At 55.3% G+C, this 20,970-nt stretch overlaps 2 protein-coding genes and 1 long non-coding RNA gene across 12 annotated transcripts in view; 1 reads left to right on the top strand and 2 right to left on the bottom strand.

Moving 5' to 3' along the window:
- Positions 1-20,970, top strand: part of CAPG (capping actin protein, gelsolin like) — a 116,523-nt gene that overhangs the window by 72,185 nt on the left and 23,368 nt on the right. Inside the window, exon 1 of one of the 5 annotated variants that reach the window (XM_067007302.1) lies at positions 12,566-12,660. The exons of the other annotated variants lie outside the window; for them this stretch is intronic. The gene's annotated coding sequence lies outside the window, so the exon portion shown is untranslated. Of the gene's footprint in view, positions 1-12,565; positions 12,661-20,970 lie in introns of those variants that run through there. 5 annotated transcript variants of the gene reach the window in all.
- On the bottom strand, positions 8,654-14,564 carry SH2D6 (SH2 domain containing 6). Of its 6 annotated transcripts, none has more exons than XM_067007289.1 (14): positions 14,377-14,564; positions 14,155-14,287; positions 13,455-13,582; positions 12,774-12,834; positions 12,261-12,283; positions 11,802-11,847; positions 11,316-11,394; positions 11,138-11,168; positions 10,980-11,004; positions 10,742-10,819; positions 10,514-10,569; positions 10,186-10,269; positions 9,878-10,036; positions 8,654-9,244 (listed from the first exon to the last, which is right to left on the bottom strand). In XM_067007289.1, exons 1-14 carry the CDS (start codon positions 14,476-14,478, stop codon positions 9,128-9,130), a joined length of 1,122 nt encoding a protein of 373 aa, XP_066863390.1. In that variant the 5' UTR covers positions 14,479-14,564; the 3' UTR covers positions 8,654-9,127. The 6 variants fall into 6 exon arrangements, with proteins under 6 accessions (XP_066863390.1, XP_066863391.1, XP_066863389.1 ...); XM_067007288.1 differs by having other exon boundaries at positions 8,894-9,293; XM_067007285.1 differs by having other exon boundaries at positions 8,894-9,446.
- Positions 16,161-16,710, bottom strand: LOC136792129 (uncharacterized). The gene is made up of 2 exons (XR_010835386.1): positions 16,671-16,710; positions 16,161-16,312 (listed from the first exon to the last, which is right to left on the bottom strand). It is a non-coding gene; the product is annotated as an uncharacterized lncRNA (long non-coding RNA).

A 20,970-nucleotide genomic window follows, 5' to 3' on the forward strand; every position in this document is an offset into this window, starting at 1 on the left:
AAGCAGAAAAGTTCAGCAAGATGTGACCTTCCGGGGTGAGCTCTGATCATCAAATATCCAATGGGTAATCTAGCCTATCTCCAGAAAGATACATAAGGAACTGGTAACACTGCTTTTTTTTTTTTCTGGGGAGAACAAGGCAGCTCAGTAAAAGGGGTGGGAGGGACACTTGTTTTTCTCCGGCTTCTACCCCTCTATGCCGTTTTAATGTAATACCAAGTGATTGTAATACCTAATAAAAGATAACTATACTTCAGACCTGAAAGTGATTGTCGCGGTTCCAGGAATTGGTCCAAGGTCGGGGCAGAACAGGAGCTGACTTTGCGTGTGCTTTTCTCCTCTGGCTCCCCCTTCTCTGCCCACGAAGGGTGGATGAAGGGATGGGAGAGCAGACAGATGGAGAGGCCTGCAGGCCAGGTCTCAGGTGGCCCCTGGAGCCGGCTGTCTCATCGCTGAAGCCTTCCACTGAGAAGGGCACACCTCCTCCTCTTCCCCCTCCTGCTCCATCACAGATCTGAGTCCGGGAGAGACAGGGGCGGTTGGCACAGGCTGTGTCCTCCAGCACAGGACACCGTGTGCTCACCGCCCGCCAACCGGGCAGCCTGAGCGCACCGGCCTCAGAAGTTGTGTCAGCAACAAGAGCTACCGGGAGGGTGGGGAGGGGGTCATGAAGATGTGTGTGTGTGTTTGTGGCCACCCAGGGAGGTCAGGCATGGCTGGGGGGAGGGGGCAGGCCAAGGTAGGATGGGGCAGATGATGAGGACAGCTTCATACCTCAAGGATCCCTTGAGGCACTAATTCATCCTGAAAGCACTTTGTAAAATGAGGCATACGTGTCATCCATTATTACACGCTAGGTCATTACACATCGGCTTATTGTCACCACGCTCGTAGCAAATGGGCGCTCATCCTAAATGGATGCTGAATGAATCCTCATCCTGAGCTGATGATGCCTCGAGAGTCCCTGAGAGGGTGGCAGGGCCCCGGCGGCTTTCTTCCCGTGGGCCTGGGCACTGAAAGTGAGAGGTGAGAGCACGAAGAGGAAAGTCCACCCTTCTAAAGGGATAAGGGACTTCGCTGGCGGTCCAGCGGTTAAGACTCCGCGCTTCCATTACAGGCGACAGGGGTTCGATCCCTGGTCGGGGAAGTTCCACATGCCACGTGGTGCGGCCAAAAAGGACACCAAACCCCCCCCCCCAAACCCATAAAGGGATCAGAAGCTCTGGAGACAAAGTGGGCTGGCATGGATAGAACCTGAGGACCAAGGGGTGCCCAGGCCCTCTCTTCCCACTGGGCAGGCCCATGGGAGGCAGGGCTCCGGGTCCCAGCGCTGTTCACAGGTCGCCCGTGCAGGGGAGCAGGGCTGACTCAGAAATGCTTAGCGCTACCCTAGCCCCAGGCAGGACCTGCTCCCAGATCCTTAGGTGGCCCTGCTCTGCTTGCAGAAGAAGGGAACTGGAGACCTAGGAGGGCTAGAGCAGAGGGAGACGAACGGGTGTGTTTTCTAGGGAGGGGTGGGGCACAGGAAGCTCCACGTGCCAGGAACAGGCTGAGCTCACTCACCCCTGGCCTTGCATCAGCTGCAGAGCTGGCAGCCAGGCCCTGGGAATTAGGCAGGAGGCTCCCAGGAGCCTCCTGGCTTTGCCTTTTGCTCTCAGGGGGAGGGTGATAAGGAGGAACAGGCAGCCTGGGTCTCCCCAGGTCCTCCACTTTCAGGTCACCCAGCTGTCCCAGCTCCCAGCTTCCCGGGCCAAGGACGGCCCATGTGACCAAGGGCGGGCACAGCTCAGGGCCCTAGGGGCTCACCCTGCCTGCCCAAGTTCTCCTTGCTGGAAGACGTCCTAGAGCTGGTGGCATCTCCCAAGTAGATTTGGGGACTTTGGGGCTGGTTCCTCTCTGGCCTCTGAAATCATCACGTTAAAAATGACCCTCTACCAACAGCAGCAGGTGCTACAGACAAGGGCAGGATATATATATTTCAATGTGGCCTTCCACCTCGCACTTGTTATTAATGATTCATCTCAGGTTGAATGAGACAGGAATTTTCACAGAGCGACTCCTGGTTCTGTTGTTCTCCCCAGGCCCAGCCCCAGTGTTTGAGATTTAAAGCATCTGTGACAGCTGCTGGCACCTCTTCTGTCCCTGGATTCTCTTGGGGTACAAAAGTGTACTGGGGGGCGGGGGAGAGGAGTCTGGTTTTTTGTTTTGTTTTTTGGCCACACCACCTGGCTTGTGGGATCTTAATTCCCCCGACCAGGGATTGAACCTGTACTCCCTGCAGTGAAAGCACAGAGATCTACCCACTGGACCGCCAGGGAAGTCCCAGAAGTCTGTTCTAAATGTAAGTGCAATGACAGCTCCCCTTCATCTCCCCGATTCCCAGAGCTGCTCAATAAGGGCCTGTGGAGTTTAGGGGTTCTCTGGACGATCCCCATCAGCCCTCCTTACTCTCCAACTCTCTTACCAGCCTCCTGCTCCAAGCCCATCTGGGGCTGAGGTCTGGGGTGTCCAGAGAGCTGAGCTGAGGGCTGTGGGCAAAGGAAAGGTGACTTGTGAAGGGGCCAGAGCAGGAACCACCTAGGGCTTGTGGGGGACCTGGATCAGCCCTAACTTAGCGCTTCTGGCCTCCTGTGGACTTGGTTTCTAAGTTTCTCTGCCTCAGTTCCTTTCCATCTCCAGGCCTTATTCCCAGCTGAGGTGGCGCTAGAGAAAAAAAATGTACGTGTCTGCCCCTGCCACCCTCCATCCCCCCAGTCACAGACCCCTCTCCCCTCCCTGGGCCTTAACCTCCTCATCTTCAGCACGAGGACACAAGACAAGACGGCTCCCCAGCTCAGGTGTCGTAGGAGTCTATGACATCAGCCTTCAGTCAGAACTTGGTCTGCTTTCGTGTTTTCCCCCTACTCAGCCCCTGCATCGGTGCTTGTTCTTGATTTTTTGCTCCTCAGCAATGACCTTCTGTCCTTCTAACTTCCAGGTCTGCTTGGAGGCTGGGCTTGATCCCCTCATTATCTAGGGACAAAAGTTCAGCTCTTCGAGCCCCACGTTTGCCTTTTACAAACTGTATCTCCTGGGTTATCATTTAATCGAGTGCACTGCAGCCTGGGCACTTCTCCCCAAGGAGAGCTCAGCGGGACTCAGCGAACCTTGTAGAGCTGAGCAGGGAGGGGCTGGAAGGGAGCTGCGTGGGGGCAGATAGAGAGGAGTGGGGGGGCAGGCCAGCGGTGACAGAGACACGATCCCAGGCAGCATGTACACGGCCCAGGGCCCTAGAGAGCTCGGATGATCGAAGCTGGACAAGCCCTTGGAGGTTACCTAGGCCAACCACCCTGTTTCTCCCACCCCATTTTAAAGATGAGGCCCAGCAAAATCTAGTGAACTGAAAGAAAATATAATTTAATCCCCCAAAGAAGGAGGAACTTGGTTTCTCTTTAAAGGATGGTCCATTATAAATGGAATCATTTTGCTTCAGGAAGAGCTCACTTCTCAGGTGGTGTTTTTCTCCTTTTGTGTCACCGACTGGTGACATCTGCATCGTGGTCCATGGCTGTCTGAAGACCAGACTTGGACATGATGTTCCTGAAATCCTCCTGCTTCCTAACGCCACTCTCTCCCCTTAACTAGATTTGCACAGTAAAGAAACATCTGGGGCAACTGAGATTAAAAACACTTCAGGGCTTCCCTGGTGGCACAGTGGTTGAGAGTCCGCCTGCCGATGCAGGGGACACGGGTTCGTGCCCTGGTCCGGGAGGATCCCACGTGCCGCGGAGCAGCTGGGCCCGTGAGCCGTGGCCGCTGAGCCTGCGCGTCCGGAGCCTGTGCTCCGCAACGGGAGAGGCCACAACAGTGAGAGGCCCACGTACCGCAAAAAAAAAAAAAAAAAAAAAAAAGAAAAGAAAAACCAACAACTTCAAAAATGACCTCAGTGGGACTTCCCTGGTGGTCCAGTGGTTAAGACTCACTTCCACTGCAGGGGGCCCGGTTTTGATCCCTAGTTGGGGAACTAAGACCCCGCCAGTAGCACAGTGTAGCAAAAATAAACAAACAAATAAATAAATAAGGAGTTTTGTTTTTTTAAAAATGACCTCAGTATCCCCATAGATGGTCACTAAAGCCATAGGAAAGCTGGTTGGGCAGAGAGAACAATAATTATAGTACCAACAATGCCTAAAGGTCACGTGTATATATGTGTGTGTGTTGGGGAAACTAGAGTTAGGGGAGCCCCTGAAGATGGAGCATGCAGGCAGGACCACAATCAGGCTTTGGCCTATTTACAGTCAAGACTGTTATTAGGTACCAGTCACTCAGCTCTACTACACTTTAGGCTCTGTGTTAGGCTAAGTATATGTCATATATATATGCATAGCATTTCTTATTCTCACAACAACCCTAAGAAGTAGGTATGATTAGCCCCGTTTTAAAAGTGAGGAGGCCAAGGTTAAGGTCACGTGGGCAGTGAGTGACTGAGCCGGATTCAAAGTTGGGACTTTGGCCCCCAGATCCCGTGTTTTTGCCCAGGGATCAGACTACCTCTTATTTGTTTTTATTTAATTAATTATTTATTTATTCATTTATTTTTGGCAGTACCACGCAGCTTGTGGGACCTTAATTCCCCAACCAGGGTTCGAACCTGGGCCCCGGCAGTGAAAGCACCAAGTCCTAACCACTGGACCACCCAGGGAATTCCCAGACGGCCTCTTTAGAAACGAAAGTGAAAAGATTGCTGGCCGGTTGCATAGAGCACATTCGGAGCCCCACAGGTGTGGTCTTGTCTGGGGGTGGCCACATTTTCAGGCCCTTCCCAGCTGTACACCTTCTTGGCTCCCACCTGCCCTATAGGCCCTTCCAGGCCATTGAGGACAGCAAAGCACTCTGGGTAATCCATGAGTTTCTTCACCAAATGGCATTTCTCCAAGGCTTGGTCCCCCAGTCAGTGACCCTGCTTAGAATTGTCTAGAGTCTAGCCTGCTGGGTGAGGGGAAATGGAAAAGGGGGTGTTTGGAGGGTGACTGGCATGGTGACAAACAAGGGGTATCATCTCTCTCTGGGTCACAGAAATATCTGCAGCTCCTAACTCTTCTCCCTGCCTCTGTGTTGCCCTCTCACCCACTCAGCACTTCACACCTAGAGCAAGCCTCCCCAAATGCCATCCCTCTTGCACCCACTCCGGCTCAGAGCCTCAGTGGATCCCCTGTGCTCACCCTCATAACGGAGGCCTCCTGGTGTCCTCTGGACCCAGCCCCCCTCCACCAACTTCTCCAGCTTTCTCTCTTACCACTGTCCCTAACACGCAGGAAGGCAAGAGACAACAACAGTATAGCCGTGACTATATGTGGCTATTTGAATTTAAATTAATTGAAAATTAATGACATTATGGTTAAAAATTCAGTTCCTTGGTCACACAAGTCACATTTCAAGTGCTCTCGTGGCTAATGGCTACTGTACTGAACAATGCAGATATAGAATGTTCCTATCATCACAGAACATTCTATTGGAAAGCACTGGCTTAGATTTTTCTTACACAGGAAGCCCTGATCAAGGAACACTATGAGTTTTAGAGGGATCCAGGGTAGACTTGACCTATTCAGTGACTCTTTCAAGAAATATTTGGCACCTACTGTCTTCCAGGCCCTGGATACACAATAGTGGGCAGCTGTAGCTGTTGGTCCTTTGGAGTGAAAAAGCAATTGCTCTCAGATGTGTTAAGTGCCTGAGCCCAGGCTGGGGCAGCCGGGAAGGCTTCCTGGAGAAGGGGACACGTAAGCACAGACCTGATGTCTGAGGAGGCACTAGTGAGGCTGAGTTGCTCTCCAGACCATGTTCTTTTTGGCCCTCTGGGTCCCTTATCACAGACTGTCCCCACTGCCTGGACTACTCCTCTCTTTTTTCCCCAGGGAGGGAAAGAATCAGACTAGTCCCCTTAAAGTCAGTCCCCAAGCTGGGACTAAGCAGAGTCCCCGTTTGGCCACTAACTCCCGAGCTCTGTCCTGTGGCCTCTACTTCAACTCCCACAGGCCATGTGGCTTCAGGGCTAGGTAACTTCAGGACTCGGTAAAAAACAGGCTCTAGGGTGGAGGTCTCCTCCAGAGAAGTCAAATCTGCACATCTGGTGGGGCATGCAGGCGTCTGACTGTATGTATTACCAAACTCAGGTTCTGTGGCTCGCTGCTCAAAGACCGATAATTTGAGAGGCAAGCGTCAGTAGAAACGAAAGGTACTTTAATCAGAAAAGCCAGCAATCTGGGGAGAAGGTGGATTCATGTCCAGAGATCAACTCCAAAGATTCTGCTCAGCCATGACAGTTTTTAACAGGAAAAATGAGGGGGAAGAATGTCAGTGAATCATCAAGGCAGGAGGTTGGGTTCTGCATCATTCTCCATTGAGTGCAGCCTGGCTGACTCTTCAGGTGTAATCTTGCCTGCACGATCTGCCTGCAGGATTGCTAAGGGGGCAATTGCGGATAGACAGTCATTTTTTAACTGCTTAATTCTTTATTCTTACTGCTTTTAATTTAGAAAAAGAATCAACAAGTTAGACAAGGCATGGTGTGCATTCAGGAGAGATCAGAAGTTCGTTTCAATTGCTTAGTGATCTCATGCCTATAATTAGGTTCTTTTAAGGTTAGAGGGGAACAGAAATGGGCAAACAGGAAAGGGACAAAAGAGCTACTTTCAATTCCCCACTGTCAAATATCATTCCGTTTCTATGGGACGATGGGCGATGGTCTATCTTCTGTAACTTCTTCATGCTGACAGAGGGCACAGTATTCTTAAAATGGAAGATGTCAGCCTGGGTCTGTAGCATCTCTTTGCTGACAATTTTACGTGCCTGCTTACATATACGGGCAGAGCAAGCTACAATCATTTTGACCACCCACAAAGCTATAGATTATTATGAGCCATAATGTTAATCCTGTTCTCTTCAGGCCAGTTCTTGGAATTGTACTAGCCGTAGATTCAGTACTGCTCAAGATGGAGCAGCTTATGTCAGGGCTACAATATGGTCATCATACAGTTAGCCTTCTTCCTCTGGTGGCAGTTACAGTATCTGTAAAACAACTCAGGAATGTGCATCCAACACTGAGTCTATGACACTATTGTCCTAATCATTAACTGCTTGGTTTAGTACTGGGCTGCGGGGAAAACTGCAGGGTTCTAATCAATTCCACGTGTACCCTGAGGCCCCCCCAAGGTGCCCCCCACACACACACCCATTCTCCAGCCCTGAGTTCCTACCTGAGTCAGCCTGGGGAAAGTGTAGAGTGGCCACTCCTATCCACCGCCTAGAGGGAGCCAGGGCTGGCTAACCGCGCAGAGGAAGGCTGTCTTGGGGCCCTATCCCCCTGCTCTGGTAGAGCCGCCTGTTGCTAATCCCCTCCCCACATACGGTGCACAGCAGTACCCACCCTCACCCCACCCTGTGCCAGCTGCCCTACCTGTTCCTCCTCCTGGTGCCCTGCCGTGTGAACACTGAAAGTGGCAGTTCGTTGACTGTAATTCACATACATGTTCATTTGGGAAAGAAGGGCCAGAGTGCAGCCCATTAGAGGCCCTGCACTGTCCTCACCTCCCACATGGATCGCTTCACTCCAGCTTCCCAACCATAGGATAACTGGTAGGGACGATCATCTTCACCGCTGTTTACAGGAATTAAGGTCGGGAGAGGGTAATTTGCCAGAGCCGGCAGTGGTGAAGGCAACCATCAACGCTCTCAGCCCAGCCTGGACCCCATAGCGTCCACCCAGCCTCGTGTTTGCATTTCACCGCTTGCCCTCGGGGCCACCCTCCCTCACCACCTCCCCGGGGCTCCCTTGCTCCCGCCCCGGCGCCCAGGGCCGCGGGAGGATCGGGAGCCTCCCCGCCCGGCCTGGGCGCGCAGCGTCTGTCGGGGCAGAGCCGGGAGGGGTAGGAGCCCGAACCCTCCGTGCCAGCCCGAACGCCGGCAGCCGCTGAGCCGCCCTTTGTTTCGCGACTTCTGCGGAGTCACGGTCACATGCGCTTCCGGCACGGGGTGTTCCGGGCGCCGCGCCAGAGCCCGGGGACGCCCCCGCCCCTCGGGCCAGCCCGCGCGGGACCGCCCTCCTCCGCTCTCCCGCCTGCCCCGCCCGCCCGCGGGCCGGCGGCCTATCTCCGAGCCCCCAGCCCTGGAGCCTCCCTCCCCGGCCGCGCCGGTCTCGTCTGCGCCGATGGCCTCTCGTCTTCTCTGAACTCCGCGTGAAGCCCTCCATAGCGGCCTGGCGCGTTCAATACCCAGATATTAACGGGGGTCCGCCCGTCTCCCCTACTCCAGACAACACCAAGGGCGCAAAATCAGGCGCCTCTCTCCCCGATGGATCGCTGTGCGGTAAATGGGTGGTGGTCAAGTACCAAACTCCATTCTTGTCGTTTCATGGGGTGGCCGTGCAGCACCAAGCCTCTCTCCTCCCCCACCCCGACTCCCACAAACAGAAGAAAACAAAACTGAGCCACCCGGGGCGGCCGCCACGGACCATCTAAGGGCCAAGGCCCCAGTCAGGGGCAGAAATGGGGCTGGCTCCTCTGTCCTGGCCTGGCCACCACTGATCCGGCGCTCCCGAGCCCAGGCTGTGCCCTGGGGCACTTGTGAACCTTGGCGCCTCATGGCCCTCTCTGCTTCACTCAACAGAATTCAAGAATTCATTCAACAAATATTTATTGAAAGCAAACTATGTTCAGGGCGACCAAGTTCCTTCCAGATGCCAGCCCCGTGTTAAGCCTCCTCCAAAATGTGAGAGGATTCTCTTTGTGTAGAAGCAGTGCCCTTACTATCCCCCTGAGGCTCAGCTTCCCAGAGGAGGCCTTCATTCAGGGCAGCTTGGGAGGCCATGCCTGGGGGCCGGGAAAGGAGGCCCTGCCTGTCCCCTGCTTCGCAGTCTTGGAGGTGCAGCAGGGAGTGGCCGTGCCAGGCTCTCGCATGGGGTGGGATCTTAGGGACCCTTTCTGTCTCCGGGCGACCCTTCTCAATGCCTCTCAGGGAGGCCTGCAGGGAGGGACTGGGGCACGGGATGGGGGAGCGGGGCCTGGCGGGGTGAAGACCTGGGAGAGGAGAGGGAGACAGCCTGAGGAGCCAACTATGGAACCGGAGGCCAAGGTGCACGTGCTCTGTGGCTTCAGGGCTTGGTGGGGAAGATCAGGCAGGTGAGCTGCCGGCTGCCGCTGTGTCTGTCTACGAGCGGTAGGGGTTGCTGCAGGTAGTTCTGGACCATGGCGGCCACGGAGGAGAAGAGCTGGACGGCGAAGCAGGGCATCAGTGAGCCTCACGCAGGGAGAAACTTCCTGAGGGAGCTGGGGGGCTCTGGCGAGGGAGCTTGTTGACATTTTTCTAAATATTTTCCTTCCTGTTTGCCCCATGAAGCCCCACTGCATTTTGCTGCCCAGTTCCAGGCCTTTCCTGTGATGGCACCCGTGCGCGTGTTGTTGGCCAGACTCCTATTTCCCGGGCCGGATGAAATAACTTTGAGGCCTCTGCCCGGGTCCTTCAGGGTGGGGAGCTGAGTGGTGACTGTCTCTCGTTTGCAGCCTAGCAAGTGCTGGGTGCAAAGTTGAGTCCTTGGTATAGACACGAATCTGGACTACCTGGGCCCTGGCCTCCTCCCAGCTGGATTCATACAAATGCCCCGACCTGGGCCCCATGCAGACCGGGCCCTTCACGAGGGGGTGTCTCCCCCAGAGCAGAGCGGGCCTCTTCTCAAAGTGCCAGCTTCTGGGAAGGAGTTCTGGGCGCTGGCCACTGAGATTTCCCCCCACTCCAGAAAAAGACAAAAATGGGGGGTCTTCCCCAGGCCAGTGTTCCCGGCTGGGCCCAGGGGCTGCTCTGCTGTGCCTTGCCCTTTAAGCCCCCTACCTCTTCCAGTACCCACCTCCTCGTGGTTCCTGCCTTCCCGGCCCAAAGCGTAGTGGCGCCCGCCATCCAGCCGGCGGATGGGAATGTTGAAGACCCGGCCGTGGAGAAGTACTGCCAGGGTGAAGGGCTGAGAACCACGAGGGTCTGAGCTGGGGCGCACAGTGTAGGCCCCGTCCTGGGGAGGAGAGCTCATCCGTCAACCTCACCTTCCAGCTACAGCCCTGACTCCGACCCCTGCCCGGCTCTTCCTGCCCGCTCGGCCAGCCTCAGCCCCTGGGCAGAAGCGGTTTCCCGAGAAGGCGCAGGGGGCCCGAGGTGCCCCACCTTTTGGCATCGGAGCAGGGCACTCTCAACAGCATGGCGGTCACAGTTCCCTGAGTACCAAGGCTGGCCCAGCAGATCTCCTTCCTGTACGTACACACACAGCGGCTCAGCCACGTGCCAGGGCACCAGATCGGGGGTGGAAAGCAGAGAACCCCCCGGGTTGCAGTTACTCGTGCTCACGGCCACGCAAGCAGAACAGATGTGTCCGTGCCTGGAGCTGCACACACGTGTTCAGTGGTGGACACCCACCTGAGAGGGCTCCTGGGTGGGGACTCGCGCTCTGCTCCCACGGGCCTCCCCCACCAGCCCTCTCCCAGCCCCTCCTCACCTCGGCAGCTGAGGAGTTCTGGGTGGCAGCTACAGAGCAAAGGGAGGCTCTCCTTCCTGCCGGAAGAAGCAGATTATAGCCCCGGGGCTGAGAGGGGATTAGGCCAAGGAGGCTTCGGGGCCCAGCTGCGAAGGTTGGGGAGGTCACAGAGGGTGTGCTAAGGCCTGAAGCCCAAAGCGGGGCACCCAGTGCTTCACTCCCCCACCCCAGGGCTCTGGTAGGACCCACCGGCTAGGCCACGCGTGACCTCCAAGTGAGGAGTGATTTTAAGGTACAGGTTGGGAGCTTCCTGATTTGGTGCAGACCCTGGAGAATGCCCAGGGGGGTCCTCTGAGACCTGCTCTCCACTGGAGTCAGAGCTGCAGGGACCCCCTCAGCGAAGCGGGGTGCGGGGGGCTGGGAGGCAGTCTGAGGCCCGCAGGGGAGGCCCTGCCCGAGGGCTTGGGTTCATGCTGACAATACTCACCTTTAGAGGTGGCATTTGACGCTCCCTGGTGCACAGGATGTTGGGTCAGAAGAGCTTGGCCCTGCAGGCCTGCTCCTTTGGGTCGGAAGTCCTACCCTGAGCCTCCCTCTCTCCCTCCCAGCTCAGCCCCCCGCCACCCCGAACCCCCAGCCTCTTACATTCCGAGCTTCCTGGGGGGCTGTGGTGGGCCTGTGGGGAGCGGATTGGGGAACAGAGCTCAGGGGCTTTGCCTCCTTCAAAAGAAAAAGTCCAGGGACCCGATCCCGGAGATCCCAGGGTCAGGGCTGGGAAGCCTGGGTAGGCCCTTCAGGCCCCCAGCACACCTGCGGCACTCACCTGGGCCCCACTGATGTCCTTGGTAGAGGGACTGGGGGCCTCAGGACTTGCGAGCTCAGAGTCTGAGGCAAGGCGGGGACTAAAACAGAGAGGGCAGGCTGAGCTGAGCACCAAGTGGGGGAACCCGGGTGCCCGGGGCAGGGCAGGGGACAGCTGCGGGCTCTCTGCTTCTCTGCAGCCTGACTTCTGGGGAGTCCTTCCAACCAGGCAGAGCGATGTCCTGGCTGCAACAGCTGGGAAGCACCCCCGGCCAGCCCTTGCTCTAAGGGGGTCCCCTCCTTGGCAGGCACCGTGTGGGGCAGCCGGGACCAGAGGCGTCCATGTGCGTGTCTGAAGGCCGATGTGTGATGGTAGGGGTGCTGAGAGAGGACAAGGGCAGGAGATGGAGCCAGGAGACTGCATCGTGCTGCCGGCGGGCAGCAGAGGGCCCCAGGGCAGGATGGGGCAGGGCGGATGGAGGGAGGGGTTCACATGGATTGGGCTCACAATCTAGGTATATGTCCTCCTCGCGCTTCTTTGCTGGGCCCGGCACCTAAGGTAGGAAGGGGCGTATGGGACCCAGAGTTTGACGAGTGATTGGGAGGGAGGACGAAGCCATCACTTGGGGGAGCTACTGGCACCTCACCCCCGCCCCCACCCCGCCGCCCACAAGGTGGACTTGGAATGATTGAAAGTGCTCCTTTGACCGGAAGGGGGCGCCCATGAGCACCTCCCCCGTCCTGTGCTCAGCGTGAGCGCCCAAGAGGAGCTCTGGGCGAGGCCCCCCCCCAGAAGGACACTGGCTGGCGCCCCGCCAGGGCCTGTGGCAGAAGGGGAGAGGCTCGGCTCCGGGCCTTTTCCCTGGATTTAGGGATATTTCCTGGCCCTCCCAGCTCACCCATCACCACCATCACCACCACCACCACCAACTTCCTAGCCAGAATCCTCGAGTGAGGGGCCACTCACCGCCCGGTCTGGCGCACCCAGCTCTGGGAGGAAAAGGGAGAGACCCACCAGCCAGCAGCAGCAGGGAGAAAGAAATTCAGTGAAACTTAGGCTGGAAGAGTGGTGTATCCTTGGAACTTCTCTGAGGGGATCCTCGGAGCCAGCTTTGAAGTCCCAGGAGAAAGCCATCCTCACCCCCCATCACCTTACTTCACACCCCCGGGGTGCCCCCCGCCTGACCCAGAGACCTCAGCAGTTGCAGAAGGGGCCCCGGAGTCATGGACTCTGTGACCTCAGGCAAAGCATTACGTGTCTCGGGGCCTCAGTCTCCTCCCGAACTGCCTGCCTCAGGGGGGACCGGCAGGTAAAAATGAGGAACAGCTGTGGCGGATGCAGCGACCCGGCAAAGCATGAGATCAATGTAAGGCCAGCTCAACTTCCCCCGCCCCGGCCCCGACCTCGCAGAGGTCAGGATTCCCCTTCTCAGGGTGGGGAGTAGGTGGGCCTCGGAGGGAGAGAGGACATCCCCATTACCTCGCCTCCCAAAGGACCAGCTCAGCTTTGTGGCCTCCGGCGGGCTCCACGCAGCCTTGGGCTGTGGGCACAACGTGGTGGCGTGAGGGAAAATCGGGTGGGGGGCTATGGAGGGGAGCTGCGGCATCGGGAGGGCAAGGCTGGCCGGGGTGGGAAGCAAAGGGACTATGTGTATCTGTGCAGCTTGGAAAACACGACAACACGAGCGTTAATGAGCAAAGGAGGCGACTCCCCTCTTTGCCTCTGTTCTGTGGCTCTTTCTTTGTTGTGAATCTCTCCCAGTTTTTCTTTTTATTCCAGTAAAATATGTGATGAAAGTGGTAGCTCTCAAAGCCCACAGACGGGATCCTGGCGGGGATGAGAGCTGGCTGTGTCTGGCAGCTGAGTGAGGGACTTCTTCCCTCTGTAGGCAGGGAGGGCTCCACGGGCTTTAGGGTCCGGGAGGGGCAGCGGAGCTTCAACCCCCACTCACCCCCACCCCCGGCTCCCCTCTCCTGGCTCAGGCGAGAAGGGTGAGTCTTGGGTGATGCTGATAGGGAGGGTGCAAGGACCAGGCCAGGCAGGTGGGAGGGGCGACTGCTAACGGGGCTCTGGCTTCTGACGCAGCTAATTTTTCAGGGGCCTCTTGAATTGCAGACGTGGGGGAATCTTGCAAATGAGATGCCTCTTAGATTTACTCACTGGGAAATGGTAGCCTGGGGTGGGGCAGGTGGGGAGGCTGTTCATCATCTTGGGCTGGGGCTGCGGTGGCGGCGGTGGTGGTGGCGGTGGTGGTGGTGACGTGGGAGGGCCCAGGGGGCCAGAGTGATCTGGAAAAGACCCCTGAGCATTGTGACGCGGTGGGCTCCTCCCACCCAGGTTCCAGATTTCCTCCTGCCCCCCACCCAGCCTCCTCCCTCCCTCCCTCACTCCCCTCTGTGCTCTCTGGCTTCCCGACAGCCCCATCTCCATGGCAACTGGAGGCAGCCAGCTTCCCTGCCCCCACCTGGCCGAGCCTGGGAGCTGTCGGGGTGGGATGCCAGCAGCCGCCGGGGCTCTCCTGGCATCCCTACCCTTGCTCCGAGATGTGCTAGGATCTCAGAGGGGGAACGCCAGGCCCCTGGGACCCTGTCGGGCCTCCTGCTTTCCCCCTGTTGCCTTGGTTACACTGCCCCTCCAGACTCCTCTCCCCTCCCACTCACCCTCCTTCCCTTCTCCCCTCCCTCCCTCCCTCTCTCTCTGCCCAGCCAAAAGGCCTCAGTGACTGCCAGCTGAGGCCTCCCCTCGCTGCCCCAGGCCACACAGAGGGAGACGAGGCAAGGCCTGGGCCCTCTTCCCTTGTGGGGACCCTCCCGTCCTGCCTGACCACCCAACCTCCCTGCCTCAACTTCCCAGCCCTCACCCAAGTACAAAGAGTCCTCCTCAGTGCCAGGAAGGTGGGCGGGGGCTAGGTGGCGGGGCAGAGCCTCACAGGGGGGCAGCTCATACTTATCCTCCTCTTCTTCTTCCTCCTCCTGGGCTTCTGGGAAGGGATGCTGAGCACAGGAAGGATGGAAGAGATGCGGGAGCAGTGGTGGCCGCTGCCTCCCCCCACCCCCCACCCCAGCTCCGCAGCTGTACTTACCCTGCGTCTCCAGGTCCCTGGGGCAGACAGAGGAGATGGGCAGGGGTCCTCTTTTCTCCAAGCAGGGGAGTCTGGATGGGAGACTGGTGAGACTGTCCTCATCTCCTCGTGGCCCAGTCCCTCTCTAGCACAATGACTTACTCTCTCTCCAAAATATAATAACCCATCTGCACTCTTACAGTGGCCTCAGAGGAACCATGCATGATGGGCCTTTCCAACACTGCAGCGAGACCAGTGAGGCGTTTTGGAGATAAGGGGCTCTCACAGCCTATGCCAGGCCCCTACCCCATGCATCCCTAATTCTGACCCAGTCAGGTGGAAGAGCTAGGCCCCAGTGACTTAGCAGCACCCGACTATAATGGGCAGGAGGTGTCCGGAGTCCTCAGGGGGAGACTCGACTTGCAGGGGCTCCTACGCATCTGGGGCTTGGTCACTTACCTGCACATCTTGGGGGTGGAAGGTGTGGCCCCAACCTGCAACCAGACTCCAGTCAGCTCTGCCCAAGGGGCCCCGCGTTTGTGTCATGCAGACCATGCACAACCCTGAGACATTCACATCCATGACGGCGTGAATGGCGTCCCCTGGCGTTGTGTGACGGCAGCCTGGGACCAGGGCAGCAGGAGGAAGAGTCTGGGGGCAGAGCTAGTGCCTGTGGGAAGCTGGCAGTGGGGGAGCCCTAGTGTTCCCAGGGGGTGGAGGCGCATGAATGGTCTCACTGGGCATGGAAGGCCCAGGCAGAACCAGCACCGCTCTAAGGATGCCTGTGCCCAGGAAAGGGACAGCGAGGTGGAAACAAGAGAGGAGGGCAGAGGAAAGAGAGGAGCCCAAGGACTCACCTGGCCTTGCTCTTGCTGAGCTTGTCCTAGAAGGAGTAGTCAGGGAGGAGAATAAGGAGGTGGTCAGTTCAGGTGGGATGTCTCTCCCTGCCCGGAGTCCTGGGCCCCAGGGGTGGGCAGGTCTGTGCACCTGGGGCTGCCCCAGAACCAAGTCTCACCATGGCCAAGGTAAAGGAGCTATGCCTCGCCAGGGTCCAGGTTCTGCCACAAACGGCCTGGAGACAGGGGCCCTATTGTTCCCGTCATTTGCATCGTGTAAGCACCAGGAAGGTGGGCCTGCTGTGGCCTCCAGCCCCAGACCAACTTCGGGCATGCCGCTCCCAGGGCCCAGCCCTAGCTCCCCCACCGCAGCACCCCACAGCTGCATCTCCTGCCCCCTGTGCCCCACGGGAGGAAGAGCTCCCTCCTCAATGCCCAGGCCCGCAAGGCTGGACCAAGGGCCCGAAAGCTTCCTGCTCAATGTCGCCTCCTCCCAGAGACTCAGACTCTACTCAGGATCGGCCAGACCAAGCCCTTTCCCCGCTCACAGAAGACAGGGTATTAATGGCAGATCCGATTAAAAACCGGAGCCCATCCCTGCAGACGCTTTCCTTAAATCCTTTGGGCCTGCTGTCATTTGCTGGTGAGTGATGATCAATGATCAAGGAGATGGAGGTTAGTGAGAAGCACAGAAATACACACTTATATATTTAGTTTGACAGCTTCCTTTCTTGGTGGATGTAGTTATTCAGTCAGTAGGTAGTTACTGAACATCTACTATACACCAGGCACTGTTCCAGGTGCCGAAGGTGCTGTAGGAAAGTTAAACAGGCAGGCATTACACGTGAATTTCCTCACTGGATTCTCACAATAGCTTCATGATGCAGGTCCTAATTTTATCCCTGCTTTGCAGATGAGGAGAATGAGTGTATTAGTCAGCTCGGGCTGCCATCACAGAGTACCACAGGCTGGGTGGCTTAAACAACAGAAATTTATTTTCTCACGGCTCTGGAGGCCAGAAGTCCAAAATCAAGGTGCTGTTGGGGCTGGTTTCTGGCGAGAGCTCTCTTGCTGGCTTGCAGATGGTCAGCTTCTTGCTGTGTCCTCATATGGCCTTTCTTCTGTGCAGACAGGGAGAGAGAGAACTCTGGAGACAGAGAGATTTCTGATCTCTTCTAATAAGGACACCAATCCTATTGAATCAGGGTCCCACCCTTATGACTTCATTTAACCTTAATTACCTTCCTTAAGGCCCCATCTCCAAATATAGTCACACTGGGGGCTAGGGCTTCAACATATGACTTTGGAGGGAGACACAATTCAGTCCAGAGCACTGAGACTCTGAGAAATGGAGTGACTTTCCCAAGGTCATACAATTAGTAAGTGTTGGAGGTGGAATTCAATCCAAGGTTTGCACAACCCACAGCCTCTGCACTAACCACTGAGGATCCTGTACTTCATCTAGGATTGGGTCCTGACCTTCCTTTCCTGTGATGGAATTAGAAACATCGGTGATCACTGGTGTCCTTAGGGAGCCCATAACTTCCCGGTGCTCTGTTACCCCAGTGAATTTTGGAACTCTGACTTCTGAGAAGTGTTGAGACAAAAAGAAAGGGCAGGGCCTGGTGTCTGACTCTGTTTAGACCAGGGAATGAGGGAACACAGAAGAGGATCATGAATATAAGCTCCTTCTAGGACACTGTAACTTTCCTGTGGTTATCATTTTGGTGATGTCCTGGCTGTTGGCACAAAGGAAAAATGAAGGCCGTGAACTTGCATCTTTGGAGGCCATGGGGCTGGGGGAACTGGGGAGAGAGTCCAGGGTTGGAGCTGGCCACAGACTTCAAAGGCCACATGATTCCTGAGACCTGCAGGCAAAAGGACACTTAAGAAGCTATGAACTCAGCCAGAAAAACAAAACAAAACAAAAAAATGCCATTTACAGCAACGTGGATGGACCTAGAGATGATCATACTAAGTGAAGTAAGTCAGACAGAGAAAGACAAATATCATATAATGTCACTTATATGTGGAATCTAAAAAAGAGTACAAATTGGGAGTTCCCTGGTGGCCTAGTGGTTAGGATTCCAGGCTTTCACTGCTGTGGCCTGGGTTCAATGTGGCATGGCCAAAAACAGAAACAGAAACAAATCTTTAAATAAATACATAAAAATTAAAAATAGTACAAATGAACTTATTTACAAAACAGAAACAGAGTCACAGACACAGAAAACAAACTTATGATTACCAAAAGGGAAAGAGGGGAGAGGGATAAATTGGGAGTATGGGATTAACATATACACACTACCATATATAAGAGAAACAACAAGGATTTACTGTATAGCACAAGGAACTATATTCAATATCTTGTAATAAACTATAATGGAAAAGAATCCCCCCCCCAAAATATATATACATACATACATACACACACATATATATGGCCAAATCACTTTGCTGTACACCTGAAACTAACACAATATTGTAAATCAACTATATTTCAATAAAAAAGAAGCTATGGGGACTTCCCTGGTGGCAAAGTGGTTAAGAATCCACCTGCCAATGCAGGGAACACGGGTTCGAGCCCTGGTCCGGGAAGATCCCACATGCCGCGGAGCAACAAAGCCCGTGTGCCACAGCTACTAAGCCTGTGCTCTAGAACCTGCGAGCCACAACTACTGAGCCCGCGTGTCACAACTGCTGAAGCCTGCGCGCCTAGAGCCCATGCTCCGCAACAAGAGAAGCCCGCGCACCGCAAAGAAGACCCAATACAGCCAAAAATAAATAAATAAATTTATTTTAGAAAAAGAAAAAAAGAAGCTATGAAAAGTCACTGGGGTGGCTTAAGGGGGGCCCATTTGGTGTCATGGCAAAAACTGTGCAAAGTAAATCAAAGAAAGAATCCAGGCTTGGAGTCAGGGACAAGAGTCTCCTCCTGACCTCCACTCCCCACCTGACCTTTGTTCCACATTTGGGCCATAAGGCAGGGGGCAACTTCCCTCACCGAGGGGACCTGCTGTCAAAGTCAGCAAGATGCTCTAGACACCCTCCTGCTGCAAACTCCAAACTGAGTGGGTTTCCCGGTCCAGACTGCCCTTGCCTCAGCTACCTCCTCCTTCCGTTCAGGGCTTTGCATAGGCAAATGCCAGGGCCTGGGTGAGGGAAAGAGCCCCAGGCAGAGGGTGGAATCCATGCCTTCTGGGTCGGGGCACTGGTCTGGGCAGATCAGGGAGAAGGGGGTGGAAGGAGGCTGCCTCGCAGCTTTGTGTCACCGCAGCCAGCCCTGTAGCGCCGTGCTTCCTGCTGATGGTGCAGGCAGATTTGGACAACCTCTTTCTCCATCTTTGGCACAGGACTGTCTTCTGTACAATCATAGCTATTCCCTCGGGATGAATTCCTAGAAATGGAAACTCACATTTCAAAGGTTCCAATGCCCCATTGTCTGGCAGCACCTGAGCGCCAGCTTTATGGTCCTTCCATAGCACACAGGGATTCTCCACATTTTCCAGATCTCAGCTGCTGATCTCCAGTAAGAACAGGCCATCGTTTTCAGGCCCTACGTAGTCTAAACCCACCCTAAGAAAACAAACAGCTCTCTAGAGCAGTGCTCCCCAGCTTGCATGATCACAAGAATCAACTGGAGGGCTTGTTAAAAGTCTTGGACTCCCAGACCTTCCCTGAGAGCTTAAGAATGGGATGTTCCAGGAGGGAAGCCGGAATCTATATTACTTTAAACGAGCATCCTAGATCAAGCTTATGATCAGTCAAGTTTGAGAAACGCTGCTCTAAGGGAAACATTCTGAGAAGATGCGACTCCTAGGACATCTTTAGAATCACACTCAGCCTTTAGCTCGTGGGGAACATGGGTGTTTACTCTCATCGACTCTACAACTGGCAATCTTCACAGATGGTGCAAGCACCTTGTCCCCCACCCCAGACCCCAGCCCTCTTCCTCTACCTCAACTCCTTATCTTGCAGATCACCAGAGCTCCTTTAGGTGTCTTTAAACTTGATGCATTAGCCCACTGCTGAGATTCTGCCCTTGGGAGAACCCAACAGGTGTCCCAGCAACAGGAAGCCTGGGTAAGATGGGGGCAGGATGGCTGCAAACACTTATAATAGTACCTGGCTCTGTTCATCTCTTTCTAGTCTCAAACAGTCTCCTTAGCTGGGGGCTGTGCACTTGCCTTTCTTCTGCAGGAACACTCCCGCCCCTTGCCTCCCTCTTCCTTAGGGCCATAGCTGAAGTCACCCTCAGCAGGGGTCCCAGACCATGGCAGTCTGTCCCCGACACACTCTCTGGGCTCCCACCGTAATTAAATCTATGGGTACATTTCAGGGCTAGACTGTGGACTCCCACTCAGCTGTAAGAGCTCTCAATGGGTAGCAACTGTGTCTGTCCAGTTCACTGCCAAATCCCAAGTGCCCGGCCCACAGCTTGGCACAGAACAGGCTCTCAAAAAATATTCGCTGTAGCTGCACATTCAAACCTTACTCACTCTTCACCGCCTGCTCAGAGACCCCGCCTCCCGCCAAACAGCCTCGGTCCCTCTCCCCTGAAAGGCCCATGGCTTGCTCCTTTCCTGCCTCTGGACGCTAACCACCGTGCCTAGGCTGAGCACAGTGTCCTGAGGCCCTTTCCCTGTTGATCTGCTTCTCTAATTGCAAATGGTTACCAAGGACTCTTCTCTGGGTACCTTTGACCTTGCCCTCACTCTACTGGATCCTTTCCTCTATTTACCTTAATGAGTGGACGCGCGGGGGCATCTATTCTCCGCCCCCACTCTCCCTGCACTCCACACAACCCCCGCCCTGGCCTTGGCCAGATGTAGTGTGGCCCTGCTTAGGCTTCTTCCTTCTTCGGCTCATATCCGGAGAGCCAGGCATCTCCTGTTGCCGTTGCTTCCTTGTTCCTTTCAGAAAGAGTATGGACAACTGGCCTGCCTTCTACCTTTCCCCTAGGAGAGACCTGGCGCTGCCACTCACGGATGTGTCTTCATCTGCACATCCTTCCTTGATAGATGTGGAGAGCCCTGAGATCACCCTCCCCACCGTTACCAACGGAAAAGCTGAGACCAGAGCAGAGATGGATGCTGGGCCTTGGGCCAGAGCCATCTAATCATGTACACAAGACCGAAGCCCTCAGTGCCTCCCGCCCTGTCGTCCCTGCCGCTCTCCGGACCTGAGCGGTTGTTCCACCGCAAAGGGCGGCCCCTGGTGGTGAGAAGAAGCGTGGTGGCCTGTCCCTCACCCCCTAGACTGGCTGCCAGAGGAACGGGTGTGGCCTGCAGGACCACCGACAAGGGCTTCATCCAGTTGTCGGTGCCAAGAAAAAAATCAGCAGAAATCTGTGAAGTCCTACACAAATGCGAAGATTCGAAAAATATGTACAGACAGTATTCAAAACCTTAAAGATAACTTCAACTATAATTCCACTATAGGTGGAAGGTATTACTAAAACAATGAATTTGTTTCTGGTTTTTAAATGCCAGTTTAAACGAACTTGTATTGAAAACATTCACTGGCTAAGGCTATCTCTGCCAAAATGGGAATCTTGCTGTTGCCTCAGGATGTGTAACCAGTATAGGTACAGGTACTTTCAAGTATAGAAATATGTATGTTCCTGAGTCGATCCCAAGGCCCTGAGGGGGAAAGAACCCAACTTTTGGTGCACCTTACCCTTAGACACATTTCCTGTCATGACTTCATAACACTGCCCTGTTACTTTAACTGCACCCTGCTGGCTGGATCTTCAAGCAGGGACAGGCATTAAATGGCT

The sequence above is a fragment of the Kogia breviceps genome, chromosome 11 (assembly GCF_026419965.1).
Source record: "Kogia breviceps isolate mKogBre1 chromosome 11, mKogBre1 haplotype 1, whole genome shotgun sequence".
NCBI lineage: Eukaryota > Metazoa > Chordata > Mammalia > Artiodactyla > Physeteridae > Kogia > Kogia breviceps.

Excerpts from the sequence above, each read along its gene's own strand:
- SH2D6 (XM_067007285.1), bottom strand. The coding sequence starts at position 14,478 with ATGAGGACAGTCTCACCAGTCTCCCATCCAGACTCCCCTGCTTGGAGA. Across the intron at positions 14,288-14,376 it reads CAGGGACCTGGAGACGCAGG|CATCCCTTCCCAGAAGCCCA; the intron begins GTAAGTACAGCT and ends TCCTGTGCTCAG. Across the intron at positions 12,835-13,454 it reads CCCCAGGCTACCATTTCCCA|CCCAAGGCTGCGTGGAGCCC; the intron begins GTGAGTAAATCT and ends TTGTGCCCACAG.